The sequence below is a fragment of the Oratosquilla oratoria genome, chromosome 1 (assembly GCF_046742065.1).
Source record: "Oratosquilla oratoria isolate Oo_2021 chromosome 1, ASM4674206v1, whole genome shotgun sequence".
Taxonomy (NCBI): domain Eukaryota; kingdom Metazoa; phylum Arthropoda; class Malacostraca; order Stomatopoda; family Squillidae; genus Oratosquilla; species Oratosquilla oratoria.
In genome coordinates this window covers 77,964,210-77,982,217 of record NC_134777.1, presented here as the reverse complement: position 1 = coordinate 77,982,217, position 18,008 = coordinate 77,964,210, and the positions used below count along the sequence as shown (strand labels likewise).

General features: G+C 41.8%; 1 protein-coding gene across 9 annotated transcripts in view; it reads right to left on the bottom strand.

Moving 5' to 3' along the window:
* The window catches only part of LOC143041782 (putative GPI-anchor transamidase), a 48,666-nt gene that overhangs the window by 13,344 nt on the left and 17,314 nt on the right, over positions 1 to 18,008 (bottom strand). For all 9 annotated transcript variants that reach the window (XM_076172437.1, XM_076172587.1, XM_076172292.1 and 6 more), the window contains exon 6: positions 14,217 to 14,334. In XM_076172437.1, coding sequence (XP_076028552.1) covers positions 14,217 to 14,334 — 118 coding nt within the window. The remainder of the gene's footprint in view (positions 1 to 14,216; positions 14,335 to 18,008) is intronic.

Sequence of the window (18,008 nt, the reverse complement as noted above, 5' to 3'; positions counted from 1 at the left end):
AACTCTACTCGGGGCAAGTTGAACCAAGGGCATGGTTCATTAAATTCCACGCCGCTACAAAGTCCTTTGTAAGAGGTACCGTCCTAGCTTCCCAATAGGGGGGAGTTTGTGATGTTAAACCAAATCATAGTTGTTGCTGAGTGACCCCCATATTCTGTGAACAGGCTTGATTGCATTCTCTGTGGTTATCAACATTCAGGGTGAAAGAGAACAAATATTACAGCAGTAACTTTATATTTCATTACGCGAGTATTGTAATGCTTCATCAAATCATCATATATCAGGCAGCCTAATGTGCCACAATTCTAATACATGTAGTTTGGCTATAACCCCTCAAATCAATAGAAATATCCTGTGTTACCTAGAGGAGGGAATCACAAAGTGTGCAAAGATGGTGTGTGGAACAAGAAGGACAGGAGGAAATAGAAGAGTAGTGAATAGTGGGATAAGGAAACAAACAAGGTTGTAGAAGAGAAAAAGTGAGCTTTCACAGATTGGTTACAAAATAGAACAAGGGAGTCATATGAGAGGTACAAAGAAAAGAGAAGGGAAGTAAAGCAAAAGGTAAAGGAGGCAAAGAGGAGAGCAGCTGTGAAATGGGGTAAGACTATAACAGAAAATTTTGAAAGTAATAAAAAGATGTTTTGAAAAGAAATTAAGAGAGGAAGAGGAGGTGAATCAAGTAGAGAAGAAAAGGTAAAAGGTGCAGATGGAGAGATGATAATGGAAGAGAAGGCAGTAAGGGGAAAGTGGGCAGAGTATTTTAGGGAGTTGCTAAATGTGAAGGAGGATAGGGAGGGAAAGATGGTTGCAGTTGGAAGTGCTAAGAAAATGACCGTGGTGAGTGAGGATAATGGAGGAGAAATAAGGAAGGATGAAGTGAAGGCAGTTGTTAAGATGATGAGGGCAGGTAAGGCACCTGGTCTGGATGGATGCCATGCAGAATGTCTAAAAAAAAAAGAGGAGGTACAGTGATGGTGGGCTGGCTGGTGAGGTTATTTAATGTTTGCTGGAGAGAGGGTAGAGTGCTGGAGGAGTGCCTGTATAGTTCCACTTTACAAGGGAAAAGGGGACAAGTGTGAGTGAAGTAGTTTCAGAGGGGTTAACTTGTTAAGTGTAGTAGGGAAGGCCTATGGGAGGATCTTGATTGAGAGGATTAGGAGAGGAACAGAGGGAGTGACTGGCAAGGAGCAGTGTGGATTTAGGACAGGTAGAGGTTGCATAGATCAGATTATTGTGGTAAGACAGATATGTGAGAAAGCTATAGGAAAAGGTAAGGATGTTTTTTGGGCTTTTATGGATCTGGAAAAGGCTTATGACAGGGTTGACAGGAAGGCACTGTGGGAGGTATTGCAGATATACAGGATAGGAGGAAAGCTTCTAGAAGCTGTCAAGAGTTTTTACAAGAATAGTAGAGCATGTGTCAAGATTAGAAATGGAGAGAGTGAGTGGTTCGAGGTAAAGGTGGGACTTCGTCAGGGATGTGCTATGTCGCCCTGGATTAAGACAGATAGCAATTAATATATCATAAACCTTCTTCACACAAAAATAAAGTGGAAGGATTGTGTGAAGCCAAGTAAAGAGAAATATAGACTAGGCCTATAGATGTAGCTAAACGGCATCTGCCATTGCCACTTGTATGTGCTCCACATATAGAATGGAGGGTCATGGGTTGTGCCAACACAATTCACATTCTTGTCCTCGTTCAAACCCCTTTATATGTTTGTAAGTTTATTTTTGTATATACTTTATATCATGTAAGTAAAATAGTTATATTTTGCATTTTGCCTTTATTTCACATCCAGTGTAAGGTAGAAAATCTCCCAATTAAAGCTATAAAAGCATGCTGGCAATTAGGTTGTTAGAACTGATCAAATCATGGCCAGATTTGATTAAAAAAATCAAAGGCAGTAGATGGAAAAGCAACACTTCAGCAACTGCAGCATTACAGATGTCCCCCAGGATGGTCAAAGAACTATGAAGTTGGAGACAGGGAAGACAAAGAATAGGTTGATCTTGTGATCATGGGCGAGTATGGTGTGAATGGGCATATGTAGTGAGTATGGGTGTGCAGTTGGCACCCCCCCCCCCAGCGCAATGTGTGGTTGTGGCATTGGCCAAGGGGATGTGGGAGTGTGGTTCAAGTGAGGGAAGAGACAAGGTATGAGTGAAAGAAGCGATGTAGAGCAGTGCTACTTAAAGTGGTGGTCTGCAAACCGATGCCAGTACATGAGCCATCAGCTACCAGTATGCAGCCAATGTACAGGCCATGCTAAGGAATCATTTGAGGAATTGGTAGAATCTAAGGAATTTCAAGGAAATTCTACATACATATACCAAAGGCTTTTCCCCCCTTACAAGGGAGGTAGCCAAAAAAACAAAGGCATAAAAATCAATCCCACCCATTCCATCCCTAATATACTCCACTCCCATCCACCCTCTTTCCACCCTCTCATCTTGGCACTTGGATTACAGATCATCCCTGCATCTCACCCACTGCCCTGGGTCAGAAGCAGTGTCACAAGACACAGCACATCCACAGCAAGGCTGCTTCATTAAATCAGCTTCCCCCTCTCCGTCCCCTCATGCAGAAAATGAGAAGATGGGGAGAAATCCCTTCAGGTTATATTAATTTATTTCTCACACATACTCCCTCACCCCCCATCCCCCCTTCCCCTGCCCACTCCACCTCAAGCATCACAGCATCATTCATACACAACCATTCTCCACTCACCCATATCTTCTGTCCTCTCCCATCCTTCTTTAACCCCTTCCATACGGTGCCGCACACGTAGGCGTCATGGACTTAGATCTCGGTGGCAGCAGCCAATGCCAGCCGTACGACGTGTCGTAATAATACTCGCATCATAAAATATAGTCACCGCTTATATCGATCATTCTCTCTTCACCCGTGAATTTTGATAACCATAGAAAATGCGATTACAAAAGAATTAGAAAGAATGTCATTATGGAGGGGCGACTACAATAAATATAATCAAGACGCCGATATGGCAGCCTCGCGAATACACTCGCTCCCCATGACGCCTACTTGTGCGGCACCGTATGGAAGGGGTTAACAGACATTCCCCTCTTTCTCAATGCCTCTTTTACCCCATACATCCATCTCATCCTACGTCGACCCCTCATGTTCACTCCTTCCACCTCTACCTTCCACACCTCTTTTACTAGTCTTTCTTCACTCATTCTTTCCATATGTCCAAAACATCCCAATACTCTTTCATCAACCCTATCTCCCAACTCCCTTTCCACTGTTCTCCTCCTCACCTCTTCATTTCTCACTCTATCCAGCCTAGTAACCCCCATCACACTTCTCAGGCACCTCATCTCAAACACATTCAAACTCCTCCTCTCTTATGTTCCATGTTTCTGCCCCATACAGTGCTGCCAGCACAATCACTCCTTCCAACACTATGGACACCCAGTACTAAAAAGAATATAAAGAAATTAGAAAGAATACAAAGAGCAATGACAAAGATGGCACCAACACTCTTCAAATTGACATATGAACAAAGACTGTCCAAATTAGAACTACCAAATCTGGAACAAAGAAGAGAAGGAGGAGATCTACTATTTATAGAATCATGAAAAGAAAGGAAATCCTAGATAGAGATGATTTATTAAAGTGGGACAACAGAAAAACAAGAGGACATGAAAAGAAACTCAAAAAGGATAATTATAGAAGATCTGAAAAAGAATAGCTTCCCACATAGAGTGGTGGATACCTGGAATAGTGCAAACACTATTCAAGAATTTAAGAACAAATTTGATGCTGAGAGATACAAAGACAGGTCACTACGAGCATAGCTCCCTTCCCGTATAATACAACTAGTTAAATACTAGGTTAATACAATCTCCTATTAGCATCCATTCCCAAATATCTATTTCTCATTACACTTTTTAATCCATCAAGGCATTTACTTGTTTCTCTCAAGCTACATTCTACCTCCATCACCACTCCCTTTCCCACCACATTCATACCCAAGTATCTAAAACTATCCACTTTCTCCAGTCTCTCTCCCTTAATTCTCACTTCCAGTCTGCTGCCACTTTCTCCCCTTGTACATCTCATCACCTTACTTTTACGGTTTTACCCACATTTATCTTCAACTTCCTTCTTTCACACACCTTCCCAAACCCTATCACTTCCTCAATCACTCCTCTGATCCTGCTACAAGTGCAGTGTCACCCACAAACAACAACTGGCTTATCTCCCACTTTTCTCCATTTTCTTTAACTATCTCCAATCCCTGACCCACTACCCTTGCATTCACCTCTTGCACCACCCTATCCATGTATAAATTGAACGGCCAGGGTGACATAACACATCCCTGATGAAGACCCACCTTTACCTCAAACCACTCACTCTCTCCATTTCTAATCCTAACACAAGCTCTACTACATACATACATACATACATATACCAAGGCTTTTTCCCCCTTACAAGGGAGGTAGCCAAAAAGGAAAAGGCATAAAATCATTCCCACCCATTCCATCCCTGAATACACTCCACACCCCTCCACCCTCCCTCTCATCTTAGCACCTCCTGGATGACGGGTCATCCCTGCACCTTGTCCACTGCCCTGGGTCAGAAGCAGTGTCGCAAGACACAGCACATCCACAGCAAGGCCGCTTCAATACTCTCTTAAAAACTCTTGACTGCTCTTAACAGCTTTCCCCCTATCTCATATATCTGCAATATCTCCCACAGTGCCTTCCTGTCTACCCAGTCATAAGCCTTTTCCAGATCCATAAAAGCCAAAAAAAACATCCTTACCTTTTCCCACAGCTTTCTCACATATCTGTCTTACCACAAAAATCTGATCTATACAACCTCTATGTGTCCTAAACCTACACTGTTCCTCACCAATTACTCCCTCTGTTCCTCTCCTAATCCTCTCAATCAAGAACCATAAGTCTTCCCAACTACACTTAACAAGCTGATCCCACTGAAACTACTACACTCACACTTGTTCCCTTTTCCCTTGTAAAGTGGAACTATACAGGCACTCCTCCAGTCCTCCGGCACTCTACCCTCTCTTAAACAAACATTAAATAACCTCACCAGCCAGTCCACCATCACTGTACCTCCTTTTTTCAGACATTCTGTATGACATCCATCCAACCCAGGTGCCTTACCTGCTCTCATCATCTTAACAACTGCCTTCACTTCATCTTTCCTTATTTCTCCTCCATTTTCCTCACTCATCACTCTCATTTTCTTAGTGCTTCCCGCTGCAACTACCTTTCCCTCCCTATCCTCCTTCACATTTAGCAACTCCCTAAAATACTCTGCCCATCTTCCTCTTACAGCCTTATCTTCCATTATCATCTCTCCATCTGCACCTTTTACCTTTTGTTCTTTACTTGATTTCCCTCCTCTTCCTCTCTTCATTTCCTTCCAAAACATCTTTTTATTACTTTCAAAATTTTCTGTCATACTCTCAGCCCAATTCACATTTGTTCTCCTCTTTGCCTCCTTTATCTTATGATTTACTTCTCTTCTCTTTTCATTGTATTTCTCATATGATTCCCTCATCCTATTTTGTTACCAATCTGTGAAAGCTCACTTCTTCTCTTCTACAACATTCTTTGCTTCCTCATCCCACTACTCACTACCCTTCCTTCTATTTCCTCCTGTCCTTCTTGGTCCACACACCATCCTTGCACACTTTGTGACTCCCTCCTTGAACCATCCCCATTCCTCCTCCTCACCTAGCTCTACTCTATCCTTCACTCCCTCCCACTCCTCCTTCAGCTTCTTCTTGTACTCCTTCTCCTTTTCCTTTTCATTTAAAGAGTTCACTCTAAGCACCTCCCTACCTTTTGTCCCTTTCCTCTTTCTCCATCTATCCTCCACTCTCAACTTAACTTCCACCAAAAAATGATCTGATATTAGCCCACCCTCTCCCCTTAGCACATGTACATCCTTAACTCTTCCTATCATAATCCTATTTACCACTACATAATCCATTAACGCTCTATCTACCACCCTTCCATCCACCACCCTCTCCCATGTGTACTTATGCTTGACTTTCTTCCGAAACACTGTATTTGCTATCATCAACTCTCTTTCTAGACACATTTCCACCATCATCAACTCTCCACTACGATTCTTTCCTGGAACTCCACATTTCCCAACCACTCCATCAATTGGACCATTTCCTACCCTAGCATTAAGGTCTCCCAGTACTATTACATTGACATTTCTCCCTAAATCCTCTATGCATTCATTTAAATCTATCCAAAAGGCCTCCCTTTCTTCTACACTCTTCTCACTGCCAGGCCCATATGCACTTACAAAGACCCACATCTCCTTTCCCAGTTTCACTTTCATTCACATTATCCTTGAGGAAACCTCCTTCCACTCCACTACATGTTTACCTATCTCTTCACTTACTAGAATAGCCACCCCTTCCCTCCCTCGCCCTCTCTTCACTCCTGATAACCTCCCACTTACACTCCCAAACTTACACTCACCCTTCCCTTTCAACTTAGTTTCACTCAAAGCCAACACATCCATCTTTCTTCTCACAAACATACTACCTATCTCTTCCCTTTTACTCTCATCTGTACCACATCCACGCACATTAAAAGACCCAAACCTTAGGGTGCTGGTCGGAAAACTCCCAGACCCTCTTATGCCTTTACTTTTTCGTTTAGGAATGTCCCCTGTGGGGCTACAAGGAGAAGGATGCCTAGTCCCAATCCCCGTCCCTTTCTTCTCGCCTCTTACGATCCAAGTGGAAATACTTGGTGGCAGTATTCTTTTCCCCCACCACAGAAAATGAATACTCAGAGAAATGGTACAGGACAGCAGCAAGGGGTTGGGGGACAGCATAACGGAGGGACAGTCGTAGTATAAAAGTGTCATCATTTCTCTATGAACAGAGTTTTCCTCTATCATAGACAAAATGATGTGTGGCTCTGGTCCGTAGGGGTGCCCCATATAGACCCTAAAGTATCAACTGCATGCTACTTTGCCACAATAACTAGCAGCTAGTTGATTATGCTTTCCACATCCAGCTCTCTCCTGATGGTATCATTTCTTAGTCTGTCCCTTCTTGTGACTCTACGGATCATACGCAAGACTCGCATCTCCACTGCCTGCACTCGGGATGTTGTTTTCATCGTCAATGTCCATGCCTCACAACCATAGGTCAGTATGGGCCAGAGGATGGTCTTATAAATTGTCGTCTTGACTTTTACTGGTATGTACTTATCCTTCAACACGGGGTACAAGAAGTTAACATTTGTCATGTACTTCTAAATTCTGTCTAGTATTGCTCCTTCGTGGGTTCCTTTGTGATCGTACATAACTCCCAAGTATTTGTATGCCATGGTCTGCTTCAAGGTGATTCCGTCAACTTCCACCTGAAGGGATTCATTTTGTCAGGAGACTACCATTACTTCCGTCTTCTGTAGATTGAGTTTAAGCCCATGGTCTTGCAGAACTTTGTTCCATAGTTCAACCATTACTGTAAGTGACTCTGAAGCAGCCTCTATGATTCCAACATCAGCCACATAGGCAAACTTATCCGCCTCCCCCGGTCCCTTGGCGGGTTCCATATTCTCCACACTCTTGATGACATGGTCCATCATGAGTATAAAGAGAAGGGGAGCAATGACTGATCCTTGTCTCACTCCTGATCCAGCGTTGAACCAGATAGTTTTGTCTCTGATGGGTCATACAGTTGTCTTGTTCAATTCATATAGGCTGCAAATTGCTCTTCTCAGTGTTCGCAGAATCCTATGATCGACATGTCGAAGTGCCTTCCACAGCTCTTTCCTTGGCACCTGGTTGAAGGCCTTCTCCAGGTCTAGAAAGACTAGATATCTTGGATAGTTGAATTCCCATGACTTTTTCAGTAGGACCTTCAAGGCAAAACTGACGTCTGTTGTTCCTCTATTGGGGTGGAAACCATGTTGTGCTTCATGAAGTGTTTCCTCTACATATGTTCTCAGTCTCCTCTCAAGGATCCTCTCGTATAATCTTGCCGGCATGTGGCAGCAGAGAAATTGCTTGGTACATACATACATATGCCAAGGCTTTTTCCCCCTTACAAGGGAGGTAGCCAAAAAGGGAAAGGCATAAAATCATTTCCACCCATTCCATCCCTGAATATACTCCACACCCCTCCACTCTCCCTCTTATCTGAGCACCTCCTGGATGACGGGTCATCCCTGCACCTTGTCCACTGCCCTGGGTCAGAAGCAGTGTCGCAAGACACAGCACATCCACAGCAAGGCCGCTTAATTAAATCGGCGACCCCCCCTCTCCGTCCCCCCATTGCGTAAAAGGAGAGGACGGGGAGAAATCCCTTCGGGCTGCGTCAACTTTTGCTCACACATACTACCACACCCCCCATCCCCCCGCTCATTCCACCTCATGCAATCACAACATCATCCACATACAACCATTCTCCATTCACCCATGTCTTCTGTCCTCTCCCGTCCTTCCTCAACAGACATTCCCCTCTTCCCCAAAGCCCTCTTCACCCCATCCATCCACCTCATCCTAGGACATCCCCTCATGTTCACTCCCTCCACATCTGCCTTCCATACCTCTTTTACTAGTCTTTCTTCACTCATTCTTTCCATGTGTCCAAACCATCCTAATATTCTTTCATCAACCCTATCTCCCAGCTCCTTTTCCACCCCTGTTCTCCTCCTCACCTCCTCATTTCTCACTCTATCTAGCCTAGTAACCCCCATCATACTTCTCAGACACCTCATCTCAAACACATTCAAACTCCTTCTCTCTTCTTCTCTTATGTTCCATGTTTCTGCTTGGTAGTTGTTGCAATTTGTACGATCTCCTTTTTTATACATACATACATATACCAAAGGCTTTTTCCCCCTTACAATGGAGGTAGCCAAAAAACAAAGGCATAAAAACCATTCCCACCCTTTCCATCCCTAATACACTCCACTCCACTCCACCCTCTACCTTCCCTCTTATCTTGGCACCTCCTGGATGACGGGTCATCCCTGCATCTTGTCCACTGCCCCGGGTCAGAAGCAGTGTCGCAAGACACAGAACATCCACAGCAAAGCTGCTTCATTAAATCGGCAACCCCCCCCTCTCCGTCCCCTCATGCAGAAAAGGAGATGGGGAGAAATCCCTTCGGGCTGTGTCAAATTTTGCTCACACATACTACCTCACCCCCATCCCCCCATACATTCCACCTCATGCATCACAACATCATCCATATATAACCATTTTCCAATCACCCCTGTCTTCTGTCCTCTCCCATCCTTCCTCAACAGACATTCCCCTCTTCCACAAAGCCCCATTCACCCCATCCATCCATCTCATCCTAGGTCAACCCCTCAAGTTCACTCCTTCCACATCTGCCTTCCACACCTCTTTTACTAGTCTTTCTTCACTCATTCTTTCCATGTGTCCAAACCATCCCAATACTCTTTCATCCACCCTATCTCCCAACTCCCTTACCACCCCCGTTTTCCTCCTCACCTCCTCATTTCTCACTATCCAGCCTAGTAACTCCCATCATACTTCTCAGACACCTCATCTCAAACACATTCAGACTCCTTCTCTCTTCCTCTCTTATGTTCCATGTTTCTGCCCCAGACAGTGCTGCTGACACAATTACTCCTTCATACAATCTCCTCTTAGCATCCATTCCCAAATGTCTATTTCTCATTACACTTTTATTTCCACCAAGGTATTTACTCGCTTCTCTCAATCTACATTCTACCTCCACTCCTCCCTTTCCTGCCACATTCACACCCAAGTATCTAAAACTATCCACTTCCTCCAGTCTCTCCCTTAATGCTCACTTCCAGTCTGCTGCCACTTTCACCCCTTGTATGAACTGGATATATCACTGCAGATCCCCATTCCATGGGTATCTTCTTTGTTTTCCACATCATGTTGCAAATCCATGTCAGGCAGTAGATGGTATGTTGTCAGTCCCAGCTGCCTTGTTGTTTCTCATGTGCTTGAGTGCTATCATAACTTCCTCCTCTGTAATATCTTCATCTCCAACCTGATTTTCCTCGTCATCATCATCACTTGTGTTCATATCGGAGTCCTCCTCGTCGGGTGTGTTCAACAGGCTCTCAAAATACCCATTCCATCGTCTATCAACGTCTTCTGGTTCCGTTAGTAGGTTGCCCTGGTCATCTTTCAGTGAATAGCTCTTCTCTTTGTTAACCTTTCTATATCCCTTAGTCATTGAGTACAGCAGCTTTTTCGTTCCATGGAAGTCCTCTTCCAGATCTCTGCCAATTCTTTCCCATGTCTCCCCTACGACTTTTCTCTTCGTCCTTTTTGCTGCATTCCTACATCTCACATAGTTTCTTCTACTGTTTTCCGTCCTCTCTTTAAGCCATTTCCTAAAAGCATCATTCTTATCCTTGACTGCCTTCTGCATTTCTTCATTCCAAAAAGGTGTTCATTTCTTCTTGCCTCCAATGTACTTAAACCCAACTGTTGCTTCTATGGACTCCGGTATCGCCTTTTTACTTGACTCCCAGGCCCTCTCAATGTCCTCTTCCTCCTCATTGATCTCTATCTTTGCACATAGGTTCTCAGCCATCCTTTCTTTCACTCTGGGTTCTTTCAACTTTTCCACGGCTACTCTTCTCCTATTCACTGGTGGTCTCACTAGAATGACGCAGAGGTTTATCAGAGCAACAACCACATGGTGATCAGAGTCAAGGAAGAGGGAGGAGATGGCCTTTACGTCATATATCAGGCTTTTTCTACTTGCTAATACCAGGTCTATCATGGAGAGGGAGGAGATGGCCTTTACGTCATATATCAGGCTTTTCCTATTTGCTAATACCAGGTCTATCATGAATTTCTGCAAATACTCTTGGTCTCCCCAATTCCATCTATACCAAGTCCATTTATGTGATGGCTGGTGTTAGAAGAAAGTGCTCATGATGGACCATCCATTTCTGACACAAAGGTCCATTTTTCTTTCTCCATCACTGTTCGTGCCTCCAATTGAGAAAGGTCTGATTACATCTCTTAAGAGCAGCATTCTTGGTCCGACATGTCCATCAAAATCTCCCAGGATCACCTGGTTGCCCTGAATTGGCACACTGTCAACTAGGTCTTGCAGGGCTTCATAGAACTCTTCTTTCTCCTCATTTGGTCTCCCCTGTTGCAGGGCATAAACCTGAATAATATCCAGGTCTCCCTGATTCATCTGCATAGTCAGTCCAATCAGGCAGTTGCTGATCTGTTTTACATTCTTCACTCAGCTAGCCAGCTGGGCAGAAATAATAAACCCTACGCCATGTAGTCTGTCTTCAACTCCTTTGTGGACAAGCAAGGAGTCCTCATGGATGGTCTTCACATCCTTGCCTCTCAGTCTTGTCTCACTGAGGCTAATCAAATCCCATCGTCATTCTTTCATAAGACCCACAACTTCTTCCATTTTCCCTCTAAGGCAGGGGTACTCAAACTGGGGTTCACAAGAAGATTTCTAGGAGTACTTAGATGGCTGACAAAAAATGTATTTTAAATAGTGATAGTTGTGGATTATGAAATTCCATGCTAGCAGTGTGTGTTCCTTCAATCTTCTGAATAAAGTCATTAAAATTTGAATAATTTTATAATATCCTTTGCAGAATTATTGTACTTAAATGAGTTATTCAATAAATTACCATTCTCTTCATTGTCAGATTATTGGGGGTTTGGGAAGATGATCTTATAACTCAGGGGGTACTTAACGAGAAAAAGTTTGAGAACCCCTGCTCTAAGGGTACCCACGTTAATTGTAGCTATCCTTATCCCTTTTCCAGTCCTAGGTCGATTCCAATTGAGATAGTCTGAATTCCGATGCTAGTTCTGAGATTCTCGAGCAGTGGCTATTTTTACAGGAGCAGCTTGCTAAGCCTGTCCTCCCAACCCTCCTCCTTTATCCAGGCTTGGGACTGGCATGTGAAGTGGCGAACCAACTCCCAACTACACTCTCAAACTCACACTCACCCCTCCCTCTGAACTTAAGTTTCACTCAATGCCAATACATCCACCTTTCTTCTCACAAACATACTGCCTATTTCTTCCCTTTTACTCCCATCTGTACCACATCCATGCACATTAAAAGACCCCAAACATTAGGGTACTGGTTGGAAAACTCCTAGACCCTCTTATGCCTTTACTTTTTTAGGAATGTACCCTTTGGGGCTACAGGGAGAAGGATGCCTAGTCCTAATCCCCATCCCATTTTTGTTTCCTCTTACAACTCAAGTGGAAAGACTTGGTGGCAGTATTCTTTTCCCCCCACCACAGGGGAAATTCTAGGCTGCGATAAATTGTTGGAGCTGGCTGCTAAAGAGGAATTTTTAAAATACAACATCACTTGGTTCATTTTGGATAAAAGTGAAAGCAGAATATCCTGAGTTTAGTGAAATTGCTCTGAAAACTCTTCTCCCATTTTCTTCAACATAGCTCTGCGAGATTGGCTTCTTAACCACGAGTGTTATCAAGACAAAGTACAGGAATAATATGGATATTCATTCTCCATTGTGTATGGCACTTTCCTCAATTGAACCACGACTGGATAAACTGACAAAGAAGAAGCAGGCTCACCTTTCACACTAGTAAAAATTAAAGTTATAAATGTTTATGTGTTAATAAACTGCTGGTTATTTTTATTACTTTTTATGTGTATTGTATTATTTCTTTAGAAAATAAATAAAAGACAAAAAAAGGTCAATTTTATCATATTCATTATATATATCATTTCCAGTGGGTCAGGGATTGGAGATGGTTAAAGAAAATGGAGAAAAGTGGGAGGTAAGCCAGCTGTTGTTTGTGGATGACACTGTACTTGTGGCAGGATCAGAGGAGGGATTGAGGAAGTTAGTGACAGAGTTTGGGAGAGTATGTGAAAGAAGGAAGTTGAGGATAAATGTGAGTAAAATAAGGTGATGAGATGTACAAGGGGTGAAAGTGGCAGCAGACTGGAAGTGAGCATTTAGGGAGAGAGACTGGAAGAAGTGGGTAGTTTTAGATACTTGGGTGCAAATGTGGCAGGAAAGGGTGGAGTGGAGGTGGAGGTAGAATGTAGATTGAGAGAAGCAAGTAAATGCCTTGGTGGATTAAAAAGTGTAATGATAATTAGACATTTGGGAATGGATGCTAAGAGGAGGTTGTATGAAGGAATGATTGTGCTGACAGTACTGTATGGGGCAGAAACATGGAACATAAGAGAGGAGGAGAGGAGTCTGAATGTGTTTGAGAAGTATGATAGGGGTTATTAGGCTGGATAAAGTGAGAAATGAGGAGGTGAGGAGGAGAATGGGGGTGGTTAAGGGAGTTGGGAGATAGGGTGGATGAAAACGCATTGGGATGGTTTGGACACATGGAAAGAATGAGTGAAGAAAGATTAGTAAAAGAGGTATGGAAGGCAGATGTGGAAGGAGTGAACATGAGGGGGTGACCTAGGATGAGATGGATGGATGGGGTGAAAGGGGCTTTGGGGAAGAGGGGAATGTCTGTTGAGGAAGGACAGGAGAGGACAGAAGACAGGGGTGAATGGAGAATGGTTGTATATGGATGATGTTAGGATGCATGAGGTGGAATGGATGGGGGATGGGGGGTGAGGTAGTACGTGTGAAAAAAATTGACGTAGCCCAAAGGGATTTCTCCCTGTCTTCTCTTTTTCTGCATGGGGGGACAGAGAGGGGGGGTTACTCAATTTAACGAAGTGGCCTTGCTATGGATGTTCTGTGTCTTGTGACACTACTCCTGACCCATGGCAGTGGACAAGATGCAGGGATGACCCGTCATCCAGGAGGTGCCAAGATAAGAGGGAGGGTAGAGGGTGGATAGGAGTGGAATGAGATAGGGATGGAATGGGTGGGAATGGTTTTTTATGCCTTTGTTTTTTGGCTACTTCCCTTGTAAGGGGGAAAAAACCTTGGTATGTGTGTGTATGTATGTATATATGTACTACAAAATATTACTGGTATGTGGCACATTGAAAAAAATGCCAGTCTGCCACATCAGATAGTTTGAGAAGCACTGATGTAGAGGTAAGATAATTGATAGATAGGCCTAAGTAATAGGATTAGACAGGTATCATTAGTGAATGAGAGAGTAGTTAAAAGTGATGTTGCTTTGTCCTGCAACAACGAGAAGGAAGAACAACCCTCAGGTAAGTTGAATTGTGGACTTTCTCTATGCCTACATATACATAAGGAAGAAAACTTACCGAGAGTGAATCCTCTCCTACTAAACTGGATGCCACAGCAAGAATGTTGGGGGAGTAGAAATGCTCATACATCGATGCTGCTTGACAAGTATCTATGATGAAGAGGATCTCATTGTACCTGCAACAGTTAACAATTTCAGAAATTATTCAAATGCAACCACTACACTATTCAGGCCTCAAAATGAAATGAGTAATTCACAGGCAGAGTTTCAAAAAACAAAACCATAGCATGGTCCCAAGCAGCAGCATCCTAGAGCTTAAGCTTAAGAACAAAGTTATATTGCTGGAAATAAAAGGGAACAGTTGAACATGGTGCACAAATGATAGTTCACATCTGTGGGGAAACAATGTGGTATGAATGAAATCACAGTGCTTGGCATTAAGAGGCCATTTGTGATACTGTTTCAGCTGGCATAAAAAGAAGTGCTTGGGTGGCAACAAATGTACAAGATTAGGTCCTGTGCACATTCAAGCCCTACATGTGTTCATATTACGAGTTGTGAACACTGTCCTGTACTAACTTCACCAGAACCAAACTATATTTTCCACTGAAAACCCTGTTCTATTATATAGTGTAGTTGTTTTTATCCATCAGGCAACATCTGGGTGAATCACTGAATGACTCAAGGATGTTGGTATGCCAAAAATTACAATTTTGACAATTTTGTGAAAATTTGTGGAAAAATAATTTGAAGTATGCACAACATACTGGTGAAGTAAGAGTGTCATACAGCATCATTTAATATTTCTAATCAATTTTCTAAAAATGTATCTCAAGTGGGTGATGTCCATATTTAAAGGGACACATAAGACAAGCTTTCTATTTGACATTTACATTTGATGTTTTTCTTATTCATATAAAAAAATTTGAAGGGTATATCATACTTCTGTCAACACATACTGACAGTGAGATCTGAAAGCAAGAAACACGAAGTAACAATTCATGGTATATTGCTCAGGTGTTGTTGTTGACTCTTTTTTTGTGGATCATTATGTAACTTGGGACTGTGTTGAATGTTGGGATGTGGGTCATCCCTGGTGAAACAAAACCCCAACATGAATCAGTATTTATGCATTTTTTATCTATATTGCTAATAGTTTTTTCATACAGAGGGTGAAAAATTTTGTTCTTTGTGGCTCAATATCTTGGTAATAGTATTTTTGCCACATTAATGTTTATAACTCCGAATTTTTTTCTCTATATATTTTTTAATACAATACTTATCCTTTTATCTAAACTGTCTAGTCGAATTATGTCTCTCAAGGTAAAAATATAGCTTTTAGCCATATTTTTCCTATGAAATTTGGGTATTCACAAAGAAAAATCCAGTATGATGTAACTTTTAGACACAGAGTAATAAATTCACAAGATAATCTTTATAAAAAATATTACTAAAGATATAAAAAAAATATGACATAAAACTACTTTTTTTTTCATTTTTCAATTGATTTCCATAAAAGTTGGCACAGATAATTTTTACAATGTCTAACATTTACAGAAAAAAAAAAGATCAGTCTAGCTTAACTATTTTAACATATGTATCCTGATGTCCTTAACCCACTTGCAAGTAGAGGGGATGTAACTCTCATGAATGGCAATGGCTGACTCAGTATCCATTTAGAAAATATATCATGACTTCAACCTACCATTTCTCCTCATACAGTTTCTACATCACCACAATAAGAAAATCCTGACTTTGCTTAAAATTCATGTAATTTATGTTTTAGCATTGCCTTGATGTTTTTCAAGAGAAAAATACAGACTGGGGAATCCCTCGTCCCCTCTCACCATGCACCACAGGTGAGCTCAGGGAAGGAAGAGGTAGAATCAGAGAAGTGGTCAAGAATGGAAAAACTTCTAGATGGAAAAAATGTTACAATTGGAGTTCCTCAGGGTTCCATTCTCGGGCCACTTCTATTCATAGTATACATAAATGATATAGACCATGGACTAAAATCTACTATTTCCAAATTTGCTGATGATACAAAACTGTGTGGAATGGCAAATGATCACTTAAACCAATTAAATATTCAAGAAGATTTAGATAAATTACAGCAATGGTCTGAAAAGTGGCTAATGAAATTTAACACAAGTAAATCCAAGGTAATGCACATAGGTAAAAATAACAGTAAGTACGATTACAAGTTATTTGGAAATTCGTTAACAAAAGTGGATAGTGAAAAAGATCTTGGCGTAATTATCAGTAATGACCTCAAATCATCCAAGCAGTGTATTTCAGCCTCTGAGAAAGCAAATAAGATTCTAGGACTGATTGCGTGATCTTTTGATTTCAAAAGTCCATCACTCATTAACAAGCTATAAAAATCGTTAGTTCGTCCACATTTGGAATATGCTGTTTCCGTATGGTCATCGAATCTCATTAAAGACATTGACAGACTAGAAAAAGTGCAACGGCGAGCCACAAAACTGATTCCAAATATCAAAAATAAATCATACAAAAATCAACTAAAACATACGAATCTGCTTTCCCTAAAAAAGCGTAGAGTCAGAGGTGACTTGATACAGGTCTTTAAGATTTTAAAGGGAATTGACAACATCAAAAGTGACAAAATTCTCACATTGAATGAGAATCAGACAAGAAACAATGGTCTCAAACTGTCCGGAAATAGATTCAATTTGGAAGTAGGCAGAAACAACTTTGCCAACCGTGTAGTTAATGAATGGAATAAACTTCCTGCACAGGTAGTGCAATGCAGTTCAGTTCGAAGCTTTAAGAATCATTTAGATAAACACCTAAGCAAGAGGCTGTAATGATTATAATTTATTTTGTTTTGTTATCATTTGTCTGTTTGATTTTCATTTATTATTAGTTATATGTCAATTTATTATTATTTACTATTTACCTGTTTGTTTATTATTCAACTATACCTATGCATTTATTTATGTATTTTATTTGTTATTTACATTATTATAGTTTTTATTTATTATTTTATTATTATTATAATTTTTTTTCGCATCCGACCTAGATATGGACCAAAAGGTCTTCTGTCGGCATGCTCTGCCTTTCTAATCCTTTGTTGAATGAGTTCAATGGGACAGCATAAAGGAGGGACTGCAGTGTAAAAAAGCATCTCTGATTTTACTCTAACATAGATGAATGTGTGGCTCTGGTCTGCAGGGGTACCCCAAACAGTTCCTAAAGTAGTGACTGCATGTCATTTTGCAGTGATTCTCCAGTAAGATGGGTGTATGCTTTTAATCAGCCACATAAACCCCCACCCCCCATTACCCAGACACAGGGACATTGTCCAAGTGCCCCAAGAGGATGTTAGGGGATTTTAAGACAAGCTGTATGATATTTCTCCCCCATAACCATCTTGCAAGTTCATCATTTACCAATATTAGTCCAGTACCTATGATACACAAATGGAAACACTACAGGAGGAACCTCTTACAAAGAGATTGCCGTCATGGCAGGCAAGAACCTGATCAAAGGCAATAGAGGTTCATAAATTGTTAAATCTGCATATCTAGGATAGGGCCATCAAAGCCAGCAGTCACTGTATGAGATTCCTGCTTGAACTAAATGGCAGCCTCAGAGTCCCCTATGTTAAACCTTTACAACATCTAGTGAGCCAGCAACAACTACATGCAGGACCCTTTATCTCTTAGTCATGATCCTGAGCACAGACTGGGGATTGAGTGCCAGTCTGCAAAGCTGAACTCAGTAGAAAGAAAGGTGGGAGTTTTGTCTTTGGGCAGTGGACATCTATATCTTCTAGAGAGCAGTTACACAACTTCCAGCAATTACATAATTAATATCTTATTGA